The 16,790-nt window shown below is 54.5% G+C and overlaps 2 protein-coding genes across 3 annotated transcripts in view; one reads left to right on the forward strand and one right to left on the reverse strand.

Moving 5' to 3' along the window:
* Positions 1–7,256, forward strand: part of ENG (endoglin) — a 31,360-nt gene extending 24,104 nt beyond the window's left edge. Inside the window, exons 9-15 of the mRNA XM_038549266.1 lie at positions 2,013–2,150; positions 2,365–2,403; positions 2,931–3,047; positions 3,337–3,588; positions 5,101–5,155; positions 6,231–6,332; positions 6,462–7,256. Coding sequence (XP_038405194.1) covers positions 2,013–2,150; positions 2,365–2,403; positions 2,931–3,047; positions 3,337–3,588; positions 5,101–5,155; positions 6,231–6,332; positions 6,462–6,586 — 828 coding nt within the window. The 3' untranslated portion in view covers positions 6,587–7,256. The remainder of the gene's footprint in view (positions 1–2,012; positions 2,151–2,364; positions 2,404–2,930; positions 3,048–3,336; positions 3,589–5,100; positions 5,156–6,230; positions 6,333–6,461) is intronic.
* FPGS (folylpolyglutamate synthase) overlaps positions 1,106–16,790 on the reverse strand; it is a 28,820-nt gene continuing 13,135 nt past the window's right edge. The window contains exons 1-15 of one of the 2 annotated variants that reach the window (XM_038549265.1): positions 16,410–16,586; positions 15,092–15,220; positions 14,948–15,001; positions 14,800–14,864; positions 12,859–12,973; positions 12,641–12,721; positions 12,474–12,535; positions 12,292–12,394; positions 11,947–12,024; positions 11,542–11,689; positions 11,352–11,441; positions 10,472–10,622; positions 10,259–10,334; positions 9,941–10,007; positions 1,106–8,468 (exon numbers count right to left, since the gene is read on the reverse strand). In XM_038549265.1, coding sequence (XP_038405193.1) covers positions 8,059–8,468; positions 9,941–10,007; positions 10,259–10,334; positions 10,472–10,622; positions 11,352–11,441; positions 11,542–11,689; positions 11,947–12,024; positions 12,292–12,394; positions 12,474–12,535; positions 12,641–12,721; positions 12,859–12,973; positions 14,800–14,864; positions 14,948–15,001; positions 15,092–15,220; positions 16,410–16,547 — 1,767 coding nt within the window. In that variant the 5' untranslated portion in view covers positions 16,548–16,586 and the 3' untranslated portion in view covers positions 1,106–8,058. Of the gene's footprint in view, positions 8,469–9,940; positions 10,008–10,258; positions 10,335–10,471; positions 10,623–11,351; positions 11,442–11,541; positions 11,690–11,946; positions 12,025–12,291; positions 12,395–12,473; positions 12,536–12,640; positions 12,722–12,858; positions 12,974–14,799; positions 14,865–14,947; positions 15,002–15,091; positions 15,221–16,409; positions 16,587–16,790 lie in introns of those variants that run through there. The other variant, XM_038549264.1, reaches the window with a different exon arrangement.

Here is a 16,790-nt window from a genome sequence, read left to right on the forward strand (position 1 = left end):
TTATTCCATCATATTGGCATGCCATAATTAACTCCTCCCTTGTTAGACATTTAGGTTGCTTCCAATTGTGCAACATTATACATACACAGAAAATATCACCATGCATTCTTTATATAATAGATTGTTTTCTTAGGCTGGATTTCCACATTAGTGAGATTTCTGGGTCAAAATGCATGAATATTCTGTAAGCTTTGATATATGTTGCCAACTCACTTTTATAAAAGATGATTCCTATTTTTCACTACCAATTTAGGAGAGAGAACTTGACTCTCTCCAGACTGTTATTTTTGTTTAAAAGAAGTCTTTGCCGGGCACCTGGCTGGCTTAGTTGGTATAGTGACTCTTGATCTCAGGGCTGTGAGTTCGAGCCCCACTTTGGCTTGGGCACAGAGCTTACTTAAAAAATTAAAATATATAATTTTTATTTATTAAGATTTTATTTTATTTACTTATTTATTCATGACAGAGAGAGAGAGAGAGAGGCAGAGACACAGGCAGAGGGAGAAGCAGGCTCCATGCAGGGAGCCCGACGTGGGACTCGATCCCGGGTCTCCAGGATTACGCCCTGGGCTGAAGGCAGGCGCTAAACCGCTAAGCCACCCAGGCTGCCCCCAAAAATATAATTTTTAAAGCTATCAAAACCTTTGGCAATGTGAGAGGTGGGACATGATGTTCCATTCTTGCTTTAATTTCTAATTCTTTGATTTGTAGTGAGTGTGGTCATGACTCCATGTGACTTATAACCTAAGGCTCTTTAACAATGTAGTTCAGCATTTTTCTTGATTTTTTTAAAATTTTTACTTATTTATGATAGTCACACAGAGATAGAGAGAGAGGCAGAGGCATAGGCAGAGGGAGAAGCAGGCTCCATGCACCGGGAGCCCGACGTGGGATTCGATCCCGGGTCTCCAGGATCGCGCCCTGGGCCAAAGGCAGGCGCTAAACCGCTGCGCCACCCAGGGATCCCCCATTTTTCTTGATTTTTATGAGCATTTTACGTAAAGAAAAAACTTGAGGGCCCTCTGTCCACCATTCTAATTTGAAATAATGTTTGTTATAGTTCAAAATTTTGGCTACAGTGATTTTTGTGTTTTGGGACATTTTATTTTTTTTTTTGTTTTGTTTTTGTTTTTTTCTTTTTTTTTTTTTTTTTTTTTTTTGTCTTGGGACATTTTAAAACATTGGACCATCCTAACTGCCCATCTTCCCCTGTGTGATTTCTTCTAACCTGAGGCAGGAAATCTTGGCCAGAGGTTGACAAATCATCTATGATCTCAGCAATCTTTAGAATGACACTCAAATCTGTAAAGTCCATGTGGAGTTAGCTGGATTCAAGTGGGCTCTCCAACAGCTCACTCAATGCAAAGACTCTGAGTCTCTGACCCTAAGAGCGTGAGGGAAAAATTCTAAGATTGATTCTTCTAAGACAGGAGATAGCAAACCCTGGCCCTCTGCCCGTTTTTTGTAAATAAAGTTTATTAGCTTACAGCTACACCCATTCATTTGCATACGTTCCATACCTGCTTTGGGCTATGATGGCAAAGTTGAGTAATCACAACAGAGTCCACATGGCCCACAAAACCTAACGTATTTACCATCTGGCTCTTTATCAGAAAAATTTGCCATCTCCAATTGTCTAGGGTTCAGAGACTGGATTATGCTGGTGGGATCTCCATGCCCCTGGGGCTGTGGGCAATGATTATATGTAGGACTCAAATGAATACTTTTAATACATCTGCACTTATTCTAATATATATAAGTAGCAAATCAAGCTCATGATGTCACAGATATTATTGCTTAGGACAAGGCTACGTACAAAAGTGAGTGTAGTTCAGGTATTAAGTCTTAAATGGTGTGATCTGGTAAGACCTAACAGAAAAGAGGAGGAGGGGAGAGGAATGCTGTGACTGGGGAGCCCTGAGTTATCAGTCCTGGGAGCTGGGGTGTGAGGAGCAGGCCCCAGGGAGCCCCGCGCCTCCTGATGGTGCCCTTCCACTCCAACCCTGGCCCAGACACTGCGGTGCACCATCATGAGCCTGACCTTCTCAGACCCCAGCTGCCAGGCTGAGGACAGAGACGACCAGTTTGTCCTGCGCAGCACTTACTCCAGCTGTGGCATGGCAGTGACAGAAAACGTGGTCAGTAATGAGGTAAGAACAGAGGGCGGGCAGGAAAGGTATCGGCCAGCTTAGCTGCTGCCTCCGACCTTCCAGGCCAATGGGCCTTTGAGAGAGGGGTATGATGCTCAGTGGGAAGACAAGCTTAGCCCTTGGTTGCCTCAGTCTCCCCATCCATAAATGTTGGGTGGGATGCCCTCTGGAGTACTTTCTGGCTCTGACCTGCTCCTTGGCTCTTTTCCTGCAGGTGGTCGTCAACCTCTTCCCAAGCTCTTCACTGCAGTGGGTGAGATGGATGGTTACCATGCTAACCCTTCTGGTTCAGGGTCCTGGCGCCCTTTCCTGGCCTGAGAGGGGAGCAGGACTCAGGAAACTCAGGCCCTGATGCTATAAGCCATGTTATTACCTTCAGTATGCCTCAGTCTCCCCTTCTGTACAATGGAAGCAGTACTGTTTAGGGTTCTGTCCTCAGCCTCTCAAGTCAGAAAGTTGTAGTATATACTGGCTGTGTGGTCTTGTGCAAATCTGTTAAGCTTCCTGGACCGAAGGTCACATCTGTAAACAGGGGCATAAGAGATCTCCCTCGTGGGGGTGCTTATGAGCAGTCCCTCACATGACACATAGAAGAACATTCACCCAGGCCTGGCCCAGAGCAAGTTCTTGATAAACGTTAGCTTTGTCTTTTTTAAAAAGGTGATAACGAGGGTTGGCCAAGCAGCAAGTCAGGACTGTGGCTCGTATTCCTACCCCCACCCCTTAGTATTCCTACCTGGAGCCTCCCAGACTGACCAAGCCCCCTCCTATCTCCCACAGAAGAAGGTTCACTGCATCAACATGGAGAGCCTCTCCTTCCAGCTGGGCCTGTACCTCAGCCCACACTTCCTCCAGGCCTCCAACACCATCGAGCTGGGGCAGCAGGGCTTTGTGCAGGTACTGGACTTGCCCGCTCAGGCCTGCCCGCCCCTGGGGTTCTCAGAGCCTTTCTTTCCACCATCAGTACAGAGAAGGTGTGCAGTTAACTCCCCAGCAGGGTGCAGGGCGGCGGGGAGACACAGCAGTCAGACACTGGGTGGAATGTCCCCTCCTCCTCATCTGCTCTAAGCAGACCGGGGACTGTCCTTCCACTGCTAGGATGGAGCTCCTGAATGAATCTAGCTTCTTCCATGAGGGGAGCATTGAGTAACTGACCATGCCTCGTCACTCTTACCTACCCACACAGGTGAGCATGACCCCATCGATCCCAGAGCTCACGCTGCAGCTAGACAGCTGCCAACTGGATTTGGGGCCTGAGGGAGACACCGTGGAACTCATCCAGAGCCAGACAGCTAAGGGCAGCTGTGTAAGCCTACTGTCCCCAGGCCCTGGTGGTGATGTGCGCTTCAGCTTCCTCCTCCGTGGCTACATGGTGCCCACACCCACAACTGGCACCCTTACCTGCACCGTAGCCCTGCGTTCGAGGAGTCTGTCACCGGTGAGTGGGGCCCCAGCTTCAAGGGTGGCTTCATGTCTAGAGTTTCCAGGAAGGGGTAGAACAGCCCATGATGTGGGGCCAGCTGGCAAGGGGCAGAAGAACCACAGATTGGTGTAGGACTTCTGCCTATCACGGCTACTCCTTCTGCCACCCTACAGTCTTCTGATGGCTTTGCTGAGTATGGGACATTAGTAGGATTTGCAGCTGTGTCCATCCATCCTTCCTTCGTGCTTCCATCAATCCTCCCATCTATCCTTCATTCCTTTTTCTTCAATCCATTCATCTATTCATTCTTCCTTTTCTTTCTTCCATCCATCCTTCTACTATCCATCTTTCTTCCCAACCACTTATCCATCATCCACCTACCCTTCCTTCCATCCATCCATTCATCTACCATCCATCAATTTGTCTGCCATCTACTCATCTTTTCATTTGTGTCTTCCACCCATCCACTTTCCATCTTCCATCTATCCATCCTTCCACCCACTCATCCTTCCACCATCCATTCATCCTTTGCATCCATCCATCCATCCTTCCTTTCATCTATCCATCTTCCATCCATGCATTCTTCCATCCTTCCTTCAGCCTTCCACCATACTTCTTTCCTTCCATCCCCCCTTCCTTTTCTTCCTTTTCTATCCATTCTTCCGTCTATCCTTCCACTCATCCCCCACCACCTATCCTCTCACTATCCATCCATCCATCCATCCATCTTTCCACCATCCTACCCAGCCATCTACCCATCATCCCACTTTCCCAACCAGTCATCCATTCATTACTTGATACTTCTCACCATCCCACCAAGTCATTCACTCATCCATAGTCCTTCCAACCATCTCAGTCAGCCAGTCAGGCTCTTACCATCCCACCCACTCATCCATTGATCCATCCACCAAGGAATCCACACACTCCCCCATCTTTCCACATAGTAGTCACCAATGTCACTGCATTAAACAGGAAATCTCAGTGAAGACGGTTAAGATAAAGGACACCAAGTTCTGATTTTCTTCTTCACCATCCAGTGGAGATTCCCATCCTCAGGCACACAGCCCTAGACACACCTATCCTCAGGTCCTGGCATACAGAAGGGTCTTCAGGATTGGAAACTTCTCTGATTGTATGAAGCTAGGAAAGCGTTTGTGGCCATTTCTGAGTTGGCCTCTCCCCCACTACCCTCCATGAGCACGGGCCTCTGGCTAACCTGGCTCATCTCTCCCAGGTGTTCACAAAGGTCACAGATGCAGTGCAGAGTGCCTCCGCAATCCTCGTGGGATTCGGGCACCTCCCAGGGAACATCCTAGTAGCAGCCAAAGGTTGTCCACCCAATACCCTTCTCTGAGCACAGATCTCCCAGGACCTGCCCACAGGCTCTTAGCTAGAAAATGGTAGGATGGGACCCAAAGCCACGGCCCCAGGGTGGCTGGTGACAGGACCAGGGTCACTGAGCCAGGGAATAAGCCCCGAAGCTGCCTCCTGCAGGCTATGCTATCCACCTCTCTTTTCCTCCCCCAGGAAACCCACAGAACTATCTCCATGCGTCTGAACATCGTCAGCCCTGGCCTGCCTGGTGAGTCTCTCTAGGGTTCCACTGGCTGAGGCCAACATGGGACCTGATGGATAGCCCAGAGGGGTGCAGCATAGACACATGCAGGAAGGACCCCAAAGAGAGCAACTCTGGAAGGAGGGGCAGAAGGGTCCCCTTGCAGCCTAGCATAGGATCTGTGCTGTATCTGCTAGATAGAGAGCCTTTGCACTTGACTACCCCATGGACCAGATCCCAGGCATTTAGTTTTCTCTAATCCCCATAGTTGCCAGCTGACCTTGCTTGGTGGGGGGAAGGGGCATCCTGAAATCAAATGAGGCAGAAGGCATGTTGCGGCAGGGCTGGCCTCACCTTCTTAAGGCCCCCAGTGTGGAGGGGGCCCCTCAGTCCAGCACTCTCCAGCCTCCTCGTTTATTCCCTCTGGGCCTGGGCCCCTCACAAAGCAGAAAAGGTCACTGACATTGGGGGCAGAGGCTGAGGGGTACCTGCTTCCTAGCCACCCTACTTGGGTCAGAATGGAGCTCCCAACCCCAGCCCATGACCAAGAGAGCACGGCTAATTACCCCACAGCATAGATGGAAACTCAGTATCCAAGGGGAGGCCCATAGTCACCCGGGAGTCAGGAGTGTGGACAGAACAAGGCTTGGGAAAACCCAAGAGCAAGCAGATCTGAAGAGCCCTCAGAAGTACTCTGGCCATTCTTACCATAGTATAGGGCTCAGAGAAGGGCAGGGATTGACCTAAGGTCACACAGTGGGGTGGGGCATGCTCTGCACTCCCAGGCCCCCTCACTTGGCTCAGATTACACCATCCATTTTCCCTAAAGATGCAGCTCCATCAACCTTGGAAGGCAGACGCATGGCCCAAAAGCCTGATAGGGCTTTCTAGGTATATGGTCAGAACAGCCATGGCTTAGTGCCAGGCCTGGGTGTGATGAGTCCATTTGCCTGATGAGAAGAGACTGAGGTCCAGAGAAGTCAGAGTCAGTGGCTGAGCTGGGATTGATGCCCAAACCTGTGCTCCTGGCCAGTACCACACAGTAGGGTGCTAGGGAGGAGCCACAGCACTGACCACAGCCATCCTTCCGTTGCATGCTTAGACAAAGGCCTCGTCCTGCCCGCTGTGCTGGGTATCACCTTTGGCGCCTTCCTCATTGGGGCCCTGCTCACTGCTGCACTCTGGTACATCTACTCGCACACGCGTGAGTATCCCAGGCCCCCACAATGAGTGCTCAGGACCCCTCTGCCACCATCACCTGGGGGAGCCAGGGGGAGCCTCTGGGGGAGTGGGGAGCCCTGGCCGGGGCCCTGACCTCCGCCCCTGCCCCCAGGTCCCCCTGGCAAGCGGGAGCCCGTGGTGGCGGTGGCTGCCCCGGCCTCCTCAGAGAGCAGTAGCACCAACCACAGCATCGGGAGCACCCAGAGCACCCCCTGCTCCACCAGCAGCATGGCGTAGCACCCGGCCCGGAGACCTGGGGGCCCCCCAGCCAGCCCTCGCCCAGCAGGAGAGACTGAGCAGCCACCAGCTGGGAACCACTGGCCATGAACTTATCCCGGGACCCCAACCCCTCCACTCGACCAAGGATGGACCATGCCCTCTGCGCCCACCCCTCCTGCCTCCCTCTCAGAGGCCTGCTGCCAGCGGGGGCACCAGCTTGGAACACCTTGGGGTCCCCCCACCCCACCCCCTAGAACCTGCAAACCCAGTGGGCCTGGAATATGACTGCCCAGGACCACGGAGAGAGAGACCACTGCCCTATAAGTCCACACTATTGTAGAAACCAAGTTCTTGTCATTTTAACCTGGATCCAGCACTTGGTGACCTGGGCTGGGTGGGAGGGGAGAATTCAAAACAGACTCACCCAGCCCACCCAGGCCTCCTCCAAGGAAACAGAAGAAGGCTAGCCCAGAGCCCCCTGGACCTGCTCCCTTCACACCCGGACTGGCACGACTTTGGCAAGGGAAACAGAAGCCTAGGGGTGCCCAGCCTGAGAACAGGAGAGCCTAGCTCCTCTCTACAACTGTCACATGGAGACCCCAAGGCAGGCATCAGCTGGGAAGTGGCCTGTCTGGCCTGGACCCACCCCTATATACTCACCACCAATAAATCAGACCATGAAATCAGTGCTGGGCTGGGCCAGAAGAAAGAATGGGAAGCCTAAAATGGGTGGGGAGGTGACAGCTCTGGGTTCAAATCCTGAAGCTGCTGCATAATTGGCTGTGTGACTGTGGGCAGGTTCCATGGCTTCTTGAAACCAGCCAGTTGCCTCAGTTGGAACAAGGTCTCTGTGGGGAGGTCTACAAAGCAATGCCTGGCCTGAGGCCAACAGACATTAGTCCACGGTTCTCATTTCAGACAGGCCTCCTGAGACTTGGGAGGAGGGGCTCCCACCGAGTCCAGTTCCTGTGCCAGCTGCAGCCCTCACCCTACCGTGTGCTAAGGGCGCTAGGGATCAAGAGTCGATCAAACTTTTTTTTTTTTTCGTTAAAGGCTTTAATTGGTTCCAACCATCCGCCATCTCTTGTGGGCCACTAGGAGGTAATCTACCACCCAGCACCCAGCAGAACCCTAGGCTGGCCAGGTCGCTCACATTGTGAGCTGGGCCCAAGCCAGGAGGCAGGCAGGTTGGGAAGGGAGGTGGGCTGCATAGTCAGGTGGACTCCGACAGCGGGAGAACGAGGAAGAGGAAGCCCTCTGGCTGTCTCAGCCAGGAGGAAGGAGAGGCCAAAAGCACCCTAGGCTCAGAGACAGAGGTGGTCCCATCTTGGCCTCCCCTCTCCAGCCCTCAATCTTGCTGCCCAGAACCCGGGCCCCTGGGCCAGTCTAGACAGAATAGAAAAGCAGACAACAAAAGGCACCTAACAGGAGTTCATGGAGAGATGCAAGGCAGGTATGGGAGACCCCCACTTCCAATCCCACTGCCCAGGCTACTGGGACAGGGCAGGCTCCAGCAGCTTGAGGACACCGCCCACTAGATGCAGGCTGCCTGTGACCAGTACATGGATGGCTACAGCGTCGCGGAGCAGGCTGGCCCCACTGCCTGCCACAGGGTGGGCAAGGAGGCCCTGTGGGGGACTGGGTGGCTGAAAGACAGGGTCCCGGCCTTGGCTGATCCACTGCAGGGCGTGGGAGATGCAGCTGAAGACGAGGGAGCTGGTGCTATGGGTGTGGGGTTGGTGGGAAGCCAGCAGCAAGGAGGTGGGCTCACCAGGCTCCAGGCTGGTGGGGCTCCAGAGGTTGGGGCTGGCGTGCTCCTCATTCAGGTGGCTCCAGTGCTGTTGGTGTGCAAGGCAGCGGAGCAACACCTGATCCAGGGTCACCATGAAGTTCTGCTGGTCTGCCGGGTACAAGGATGGGCACATGAGCAAGAGGAACAGGGGTGGGGGGCACAGGAGGCATGCTGAGCACCTGCCTAAAGCCAGGCCCTTCCTTTACACATACCATCACATCATTGGGCCTCACAGTGGGCAGTGCTGGGAGGAAACAAAGATGCAGATGGTGACCTGCCCCTGATCCTGGAGCTGGGGGGAAGCAAGGCCAGGTGGTTTAGCTTCAGAGCTGGGGCTTTTGCCCACTGAGCACAGCTCCCCACCCTAGCCTCACTGCCTCCAAAGGTAAAGCAGGGTCCAGCACCTGGGTGGGCGTAAGTAGAAATGCAGATTCCTAGACTCTCCCCAGCAGTCTGATGTGGAACCTGAGGATCTGTTTTTTTTTGTTTTTTTTTTTTTTAAGATTTTTTTTATTTATTTGTGAGAGACACAGAGAGAGAAAGAGAGGCAGAGACACAGGCAGAGGGAGAAGCAAGCTTCCTGCAAGGAGCCCAATGTGGTACTCAATCCCAGATCCCAGCATCATGCCCTGAGCTGAAGGCAGATGCTCAACCACTGAGCCACCCAGGCGTCCCAGGATCTGTATTTTTTTTTTTTTTTTTTTTTACAGTATTTCAAATTGTTTTGAACATGACCCAGAGTAAAACACACTTTACGATGGCAACTCAGTACTCATACGGGTGTATACAGATGTCTGGGACAGATTTTTTATAAAACTACCCTTCATGCAAGGTACACAGAGACAGCCAGAGGGCTTCCTCATTTTCCCGATGTCAGAGTCGTTTAAAAAATGCTAGTTTAGGGGATCCCTGGGTGGCGCAGCGGTTTGGCGCCTGCCTTTGGCCCAGAGTGCGATCCTGGAGACCCGGGATCGAATCCCACATCGGGCTCCCGGTGCATGGAGCCTGCTTCTCCCTCTGCCTGTGTCTCTGCCCCCCCTCTCTCTCTCTCTCTATCATAAATAAATAAAAATTTTATAAAAATGCTAGTTAAAAAAAAAAGTTGGTTTACACTAGCATTTGATTTTTATTTTTATTTTTTTAAAGATTTTATTTATTTATTCATGATAGTCACACACACAGAGAGAGAGAGAGGCAGAGACACAGGCAGAGGGAGAAGCAGGCTCCATGCAGGGAGCCGGACGTGGGATTTGATCCCGGGTCTCCAGGATCCCGCCCTGGGCCAAAGGCAGGCGCTAAACCACTGCGCCAACCCAGGGATCCCTAGCATTTGATTTTTAAATTGATTTTGAAACCAGCAGTGGGTTGCAGCCTGTAACCGGTTTCCCCCAGTAATTATGTTTTGGTACCGTGGTCACAATACCCAAAACGTACCAAACACTGTATATCTATACAATAAAACAAGTCTAGCTCCTACCCCAGACCAGTTCAGAAACCCCCACTGTCACCAGCAGAGCAATCCACTTAGGGACCCTCCAACCCCCTGCTCCTACCCAGGGGCCACACCTGTCACCTCTTACCTGCATTGCCAGCAGACGACACCTCTGTCAGGTTGGGGCAGAAAACAGCATAGTCAAACTGACAGGGCTAGAAGGCCAAGAGGAAAGACTGGTGTCAGAGCCCCCAGAGGATGGCCCACCACCCTGACTTGCACCCGGCAGCCCCCAGCCTCCCCCCACATCCCCACCTCTGGAGATGCCCCCACCCAGCTGAACCGCGGTGATGCTGTTAAGCCCAGCCATAGGGCGGGCAGCCCATCCACCTCCCCTATACCCTGCGGGCCCGCGGCCGGACCCGGGCCGGTCAGCCTCCCGCCCACCCTCCAGCTGGCCCCTCACCTGCAGCAGCTTGAGCAGGGCCACGGGATCCCGGTCCCCCGTGGAGTTGAAAAGCAAGACGCGTACCTCAGGGCCGCTGGGAGACGGGCGGGGTTGGGGGCGTAGGGCGGTCAGAGTGTGGTACCGCTGCGGCCGGCCCCCTCCTTCCTCCAGAAACTTCCCCCCCCTCCCTGCGGACACCCCCCCCCCCCCCCCTCGCGCCCCGGAGCTCACCGCCTCGGCACCCGGCCGCGGAGCAGCGCCTGGCGGAACCAGCGCACGCAGGCCTGCACGCTGCTGGCGGTGTGCGCACCATCCAAGTACCAGGTGAGGGGCCCGCGCCGCAGCACCTGCGTCCGGCCCAACCACTCGGTGTCCCGAAGCCCTGCAGGGGGCAAGGCAGCCAGCTCCCACCCTAGCCCCAAACTCACACACAACCTGCCAGCAGGGCCCGCTGTTGGGGCGCCCACCCTGAGCCCTCTCAGCTGATGAGCCTCTTACTCTTAGGGGCCAGTCACTGCGATCAGCTCTCGGGCTGCCTCATCTGATGGAATCTTCCCAGCAGCCCTGAGAGGGAACTATCATATGTTAGTCCCATATTACATGTAGGCGGAGAGCCCTTAGCCCAGAGAGGTTAGGTCACAGAGCAAGTGTGCCAGGATGTGATCCGAGATCCTCCTGGCTCCTGTCATGGCCCTGACTGGGGGTCTGGCACACAGTGGGCACACCGGGATCATCTGCAAACGGGGCTTAGCTGCTATGAGTGCCTACTATGTGCTGAAAGCTTTGGGGGAGGCAAGAAGCCTGACAGTATCTCCATTCTTAAGACCTGTCTTATGAGGATGACAAGGATGACAGTAGCACTGATGATAGTAGTACCATTGACTGGGTGCTATATCCCAAACCACCAGGCCCTGGTCTCAGCCCCTTCGTGATGTCACCTCACGGTGGGTCCTGTCATCACCCCATTCGGCTCAGAGTCACGAACTCAAAGTCAAGGAAGCTTACTGACTTCAGAGCCTTTTGTTGTGGGCACCGTCTCAAACGGCTCCCACCTCTCAAAAAGGACATGCTACGTGTGAAGGGGCCTGACTGGGCAGAAGGTCCAACTCACCATGCCGCATGTGGGACGTGGGCTGGAACACGGGTGCCAGGGGCATCTGCCACAGGACACTGGGCCGAGACACCTTCAGCTCCCCAAGGCCTGAGGAGGGAGGGAGGAGGGACCTGTGTGGTCGGAGTGTGCACGGGACCTTCCAAGGCAGGCTCCACATGCCCCCTTCCCCACCCATCCGCCCACTTACCTTGGTGGTTCTTTTGCTGCAGCCAGCAGCGAGCCAGCTGCAAGGCTAAGGCGGCATTGGACCGCTGGTGCTCTCCCTCCAGGCCCAGGGCCAGTGGCGGCCCCCCTTCCTCCAGGGCTTCCAGCGGTGGGCACAGGTAGAGAGGACACTGCCAAGGAGACAGTGACAGCTGGTCAGGGAGCTGCCATTGCCAGCACCTTGGCGAAGAAGCCCTCCCTGACGCTGTGGCTCCTTCCATCTTTCCACATCGACCAGAACCCACCAAACCCCGCTCCCAGAATGAAAATGTGCTCCAGCTGGAGGAGCAGTTATCCCTCACTGTACAAATGGGCAAAAGTGAGACCCCAAAGGATGACGTGTCTCCCCAGTCAGCTGCCACCCCCGCCCCAGTGCTGCCAGACTCACTGAGATCTTCTGGGCACGGTCCTGCAGCACTGCCAGGGGACCGTCAGGCTGGAGCACCGTGAAGGCAGGGACGCCACGCTGGGGAGGGGAGGAGAGGGGAGGGAGGGAGACAGGCTGCTGAAGGTCCTCTGTCCCTGGGTCTGGGCAGTTCACTTAGCCTCCCGCCCGAGGGGAGGGGAGGTGGCTCTTGCTCCACACACACAGCTGAGACAAGAGCCCAGGCCCCACTGACGCCCAAGACCTTATCCTGAGTCAGGAAACAGATGCCCCTGCCCCACTTCCCTGAGCCTTGAGGCGCAGGCCCAGGCCATCCATGGACCTCCTCTGCCCTGGGCTGCCTGGTACCTTGAAGATGCCCCCTTTCTGCCATGCGATCTCCTCCACTGTGTCCCCCAGAAGGCTGGTATGGTCAAGGCCAAGAGAGGAGATACCACACACCACAGGCTTCCTGCAGAAGACAGGAGAGCCATGATGGCACTGCCCTGGGCTCATGGCCACCATCCTTCTCCCCGCACAGCTGTCCTCACCTGATGATGTTGGTGCAGTCATAAGCACCACCAATGCCCACTTCCACCACTGCCAGGTCTACCTGCAGAGGACCAGAGGGACATCAGGGGCCTCGAGCACCCAGCCAGCTGAGCTTTCCCTCCCTGAGGCCTCTCAGACACAGGACTTTGGGGGAGTGCACTCGTACCTTCTCCTGGAGGAAGATGTGGAAGGCCATGAGTGTGAGGAAGCGGAAGTAGGCCGGCATGGAGACACAGCTATTGCTGTCCTGCGGACAAGAACGTGTCAGGGCCCAGGCCCTGTCACCTCTGCTCTGGGGAGATGGGGTCCTTAGATGTGGAGCCCCCTCTGGGTCCCTCCAGCGCCCCCTACCCTGCACACCCACCAGCCCTCCTGCATGCGCACCTTGGTCTCCTCCAGCCGGTGGTAGAGGTGCCAGAAATGCTTGGTGAAGAGCTCAGGGCTTATGGGCTGCCCATTGATGCGGATCCGCTCCCGCACCTGCACCAGGTGGGGAGAGCTGCCGGGAGACCCGTGGTCATCGGAACTCCCTTCCCGAGTCCCTCAGACCTGTCTTCAGAAACCCAAATCTGACTGTGTCACTGCCCTGCTGACCATCCTTCTGTGACTTTCCTCTGGCTTCCAGTGTCTCAGCTCCTCACCCGGCCTCCCAGGCCCTGGTGGGGCTGCTGCCATTGGCCTCTGGGCTTCCCCTCTCCCACATCCCAACAGTTCCCTGTGCCCCAGGCCCCCTGGACTATCTATAGTTCCTCCAGCCTGCCCCCCTCACCTTGCTCAGTCTCGACTGAGTTGGCCCCTCCTCCAGAAAGAAAAGCAGCCCCACTCTATACCCCAACAGGCTGATCCGGAATGTGCTCTGGGCACCAACAGGCCCCTGCCAACATGCCAACGTCTGCCCCCACAATGCCTGTTTTCTAGCCCTGGACAGCAAGGCTCCAGCTGTGTGCTCAAGATGCATCTCCAGGCTGGCCCACAAGGCTACATGGGCTGAAAGTCAAAGGCTGGGTTTTTACCCAAAAAAATATTTTTTAAAAAAATACTTTTTATTAAAGTTTCATTTTTTTAAAGTAATCTCCAGCCCTAACATGGGGCTCGAACTCACAACCCCAAGATCGAGAGTCGCACTCTGTACCCCGTCAGGCTGCCCCGCCCCAAAAATTATTTTAGAAGAGATTGTCAGCTTATATTTGAATCCTCCAAGCTCTGCTTGTATTATAAATCCCTCTCTACATTTATTTTGAACAATGAACTGTGAAGAGAAAATATGGCCTGAAATGATCTCAGCTGATTCCAGACAGCCACAGAAGGCACTTGATGGAACTAGTAAAATAAAAAGAAGCAAAAATCTTAAGTCCCTCCACCCCGAGGACCAAATCCTGAGCAATTAATCACCACCTTAATCCTACTGCTTGACTGGTGGCCAGGTAGGGAGAGGCATGTGTAATACGGGGAAGAGTACCTCACGTCTGGTCCATACCCCATCCTCTGGTATGAGTTTTGGGTGCCTGACAGCAAGCACGAGGAGGTGCTGCCCCAAAGGGCAAAGCAGTGGCTGAGGCTGGCAGAGCAGAAGGGAGGCCTTGACACGCTGATATCATAAACTACCTAGACCTTAAGCCCTAATAAGCCAGGTTTTCTGCTCCTTACTGTAGAGACATCCAAACTGATAAATATTTCTCTGTGATTTTAAAGCTATACGTGAGGGCACCTGGCTGGCTCAGTTGGTAGAGCGTGCAACACTTGATCGTGGGGGGTTGTGAGTTCGAGCCCCACACTGGGTGTAGAGATTACTTAAAAAAAATTTTTTTTAAATCTTATAGGAAAAAAAATAAAAACAGGATGTGGAATTTAAAAGTTAATAAAAGGGGCAGCCCCGGTGGCGCAGCGGTTTAGCGCCGCCTGCAGCCCGGGGTGTGATCCTGGAGACCCAGGATCGAGTCCCCACATCGGGCTTCCTGCAGGGAGCCTGCTTCTCCCTCTGCCTCTCTCTTTGCTCTCTCTGAATAAACAAATAAATAAATCTTAAATAAATAAATAAATAAATAAATAAATAAATAAATAAATAAATGTTAATAAAAGGGTATCTGACGATTCTTGCTATGTATTTAGTTTATACATCCAAGTTGCTATCCCCCTCCCAAATTTGTTTCATTACGAAAGTTCAAGACTGCCACAAACTGGGGCCAATATGTTAAAAGCTAATGGAATGGTTATTCCATTAATAAACCAACACTGGGCAGAGAGACAAGCAGTTGAGCTCCTGCTAGTTGGTTCCAAAGCCCTCCAGAGAGCTAAGAGATCCCACATTTCTCCACACCTCAGTACCTAAAGAATCCTGTCTTCAGGCCGTAGCTTCGGAGAATACGTTCCGTGAAGGCACAAGTGGAGCCCTAGAAAGAACAGGTCTTGTCTGGCACGCCTCACCCTCCCACACCATCAAACGGCTATCCTGCTCCTGAGTCCCATCCCTCACCTTCCCCTTGGTCCCAGTGACGTGAATGATGTTCAGCTGGTCCAAGTCTTCCACCTGAGACAGAGACAACTGCCTCAGCCGCAGACTCATAGATGGGGGAGGGCGGGGGGGGGGAAGGGGTGTCACTGGCCCCGCCCACCTTACCTGCAGACCACTCCGTGCCAAGTACAGCTTCATTGCTTCCAGCTGCGTTTGAGGATCACCCCGCTGGCGCTTTACCTGCTCCAGGTAGCCAGCATTGGTCTGCAGGGTATTCAGTGTGCGCACTGCATCCTAGCAACCACAGTCCCCAGGTAGCAGGTTAAGACCCACCAGCAGTCCACAGAAACAGAGGAACCCCAAGGCATCAGTGGCCAAGCCAGGGCACCAAGCCTACAAATGCCAGCCTTGTTGTCCCAGCCTAGAGGTTAGAGAAGTGGCATCTTTCCAGCCCTGGCAGAGATGAGAGCCTGTGGCAGTTCAGCCCCACCTAGGAGTGTCAGGCAAGCAGGTTACATGCGTAACGGGAAAAGCCTCGCTTCCTGTTCCCAGTTCAGGCTTCCCAGTCTTCACCCCCCACACCAGGGCCTTAGGTCTTGTTCCCTCCAATGACATCCACATCTATACTGGGTCCTAAATTGGGAGGGGACTGCAGGAGCAGAACCACAGAAGGCTGGGGTCTTAGAACTGGAGGAATTTGTACTAGGAATCCCTGGAAGTTTCCATGCCCAACCCTGAGGATGGGGCTCCTCATTCTGACCCAAAGAAGAGCTGCTTGAAGCATCCAGATGGAGAAGAGCAGGAGGCTCAGAGGAAGAAGGGTATATATACCTGGGGTCACCCAGCTGGCAAGGTGGGTAGCTACAGTCTCAGGAGAGTCTACCCTGGGGGTGAGAGTGCAGGTGCTATTTATTTCTCCTTAGGGTCCCAGCAGCTGGTTGGAGGCCCCACACCCATTAAACGGTTAACTTGCCTGGCAGGCAACAGGTGTGGTCTACGGAAACCAGCCCCAGCAACAGAGCCTGGTGTCAATTTTGTTTTCCAAATTCTTACCCCCACCAACATGGGGTGAATCCTGCCTGCCCCCCAGTTGCAGGTACTTTCCTGAATCCTGGAGACTCCAACCCAAAAATCTCAATTCTTGGATCTCTCAAGTGCGAATTCCTGAAACTCTTTACTCTCCCCCCAACCTCCACCACCCAACCGCTTAGTTGGGACTCTGGAGAAACTGGACCTCCTGTCACTGGGCACCCCTTCCCACAAGGCGGGACATCTTAGCCTCAGAATTCCCAGAATCGGCAGCCCCGGCCCAACTTCCTGGTGCCTGTCCCCACCCCCGGGCTCCAGGATGTCCCGCCCCCGAGTCCCCCACGGCCAGGCTCCCGGTCCACCCCAGCCTCAGGACCCGGAGTCCGGACGCCGTGTGACCCAGGCCCGGCCCACGTGTCATCATCGCATGACCGCTCGTCGGCCCGCCGGATACCTGATACTCCATGCCGGGCTCCTGCGGCGCGGGCCACGCGCTCAACCCTCGCCGCGCCTTGACCCCGGTCGTTGCACCGCGCGGGGAAACTGCTGCCAGGAAGAGAGCCACGCGCAGGTGGCGGCGTGCCTGCGACATCCTCCCGGCGTCCGCTACCACTCGCTAGGCCCGAGCAGGAGACGCCCCGCCCCGCCCCGCCCCGCCCCCGCCCCCGGCCAATCAGCGCCGCCCAGTGCGTCCTCCGGAACCAATAAGAATCCGCGGGGTGCCATATTTGTGAGGGGCAGGCCCGGGGGCGGGGCGGGTGGTTTCGCCCCTGTTTGTGAGGGGCACGCTCCCCGGAATGCCCTCCGCACGCGCTCAGCATCTCGAGGACTCGGC

The sequence above is a fragment of the Canis lupus genome, chromosome 9 (genome assembly GCF_011100685.1).
Source record: "Canis lupus familiaris isolate Mischka breed German Shepherd chromosome 9, alternate assembly UU_Cfam_GSD_1.0, whole genome shotgun sequence".
NCBI classification, from domain to species: domain Eukaryota; kingdom Metazoa; phylum Chordata; class Mammalia; order Carnivora; family Canidae; genus Canis; species Canis lupus.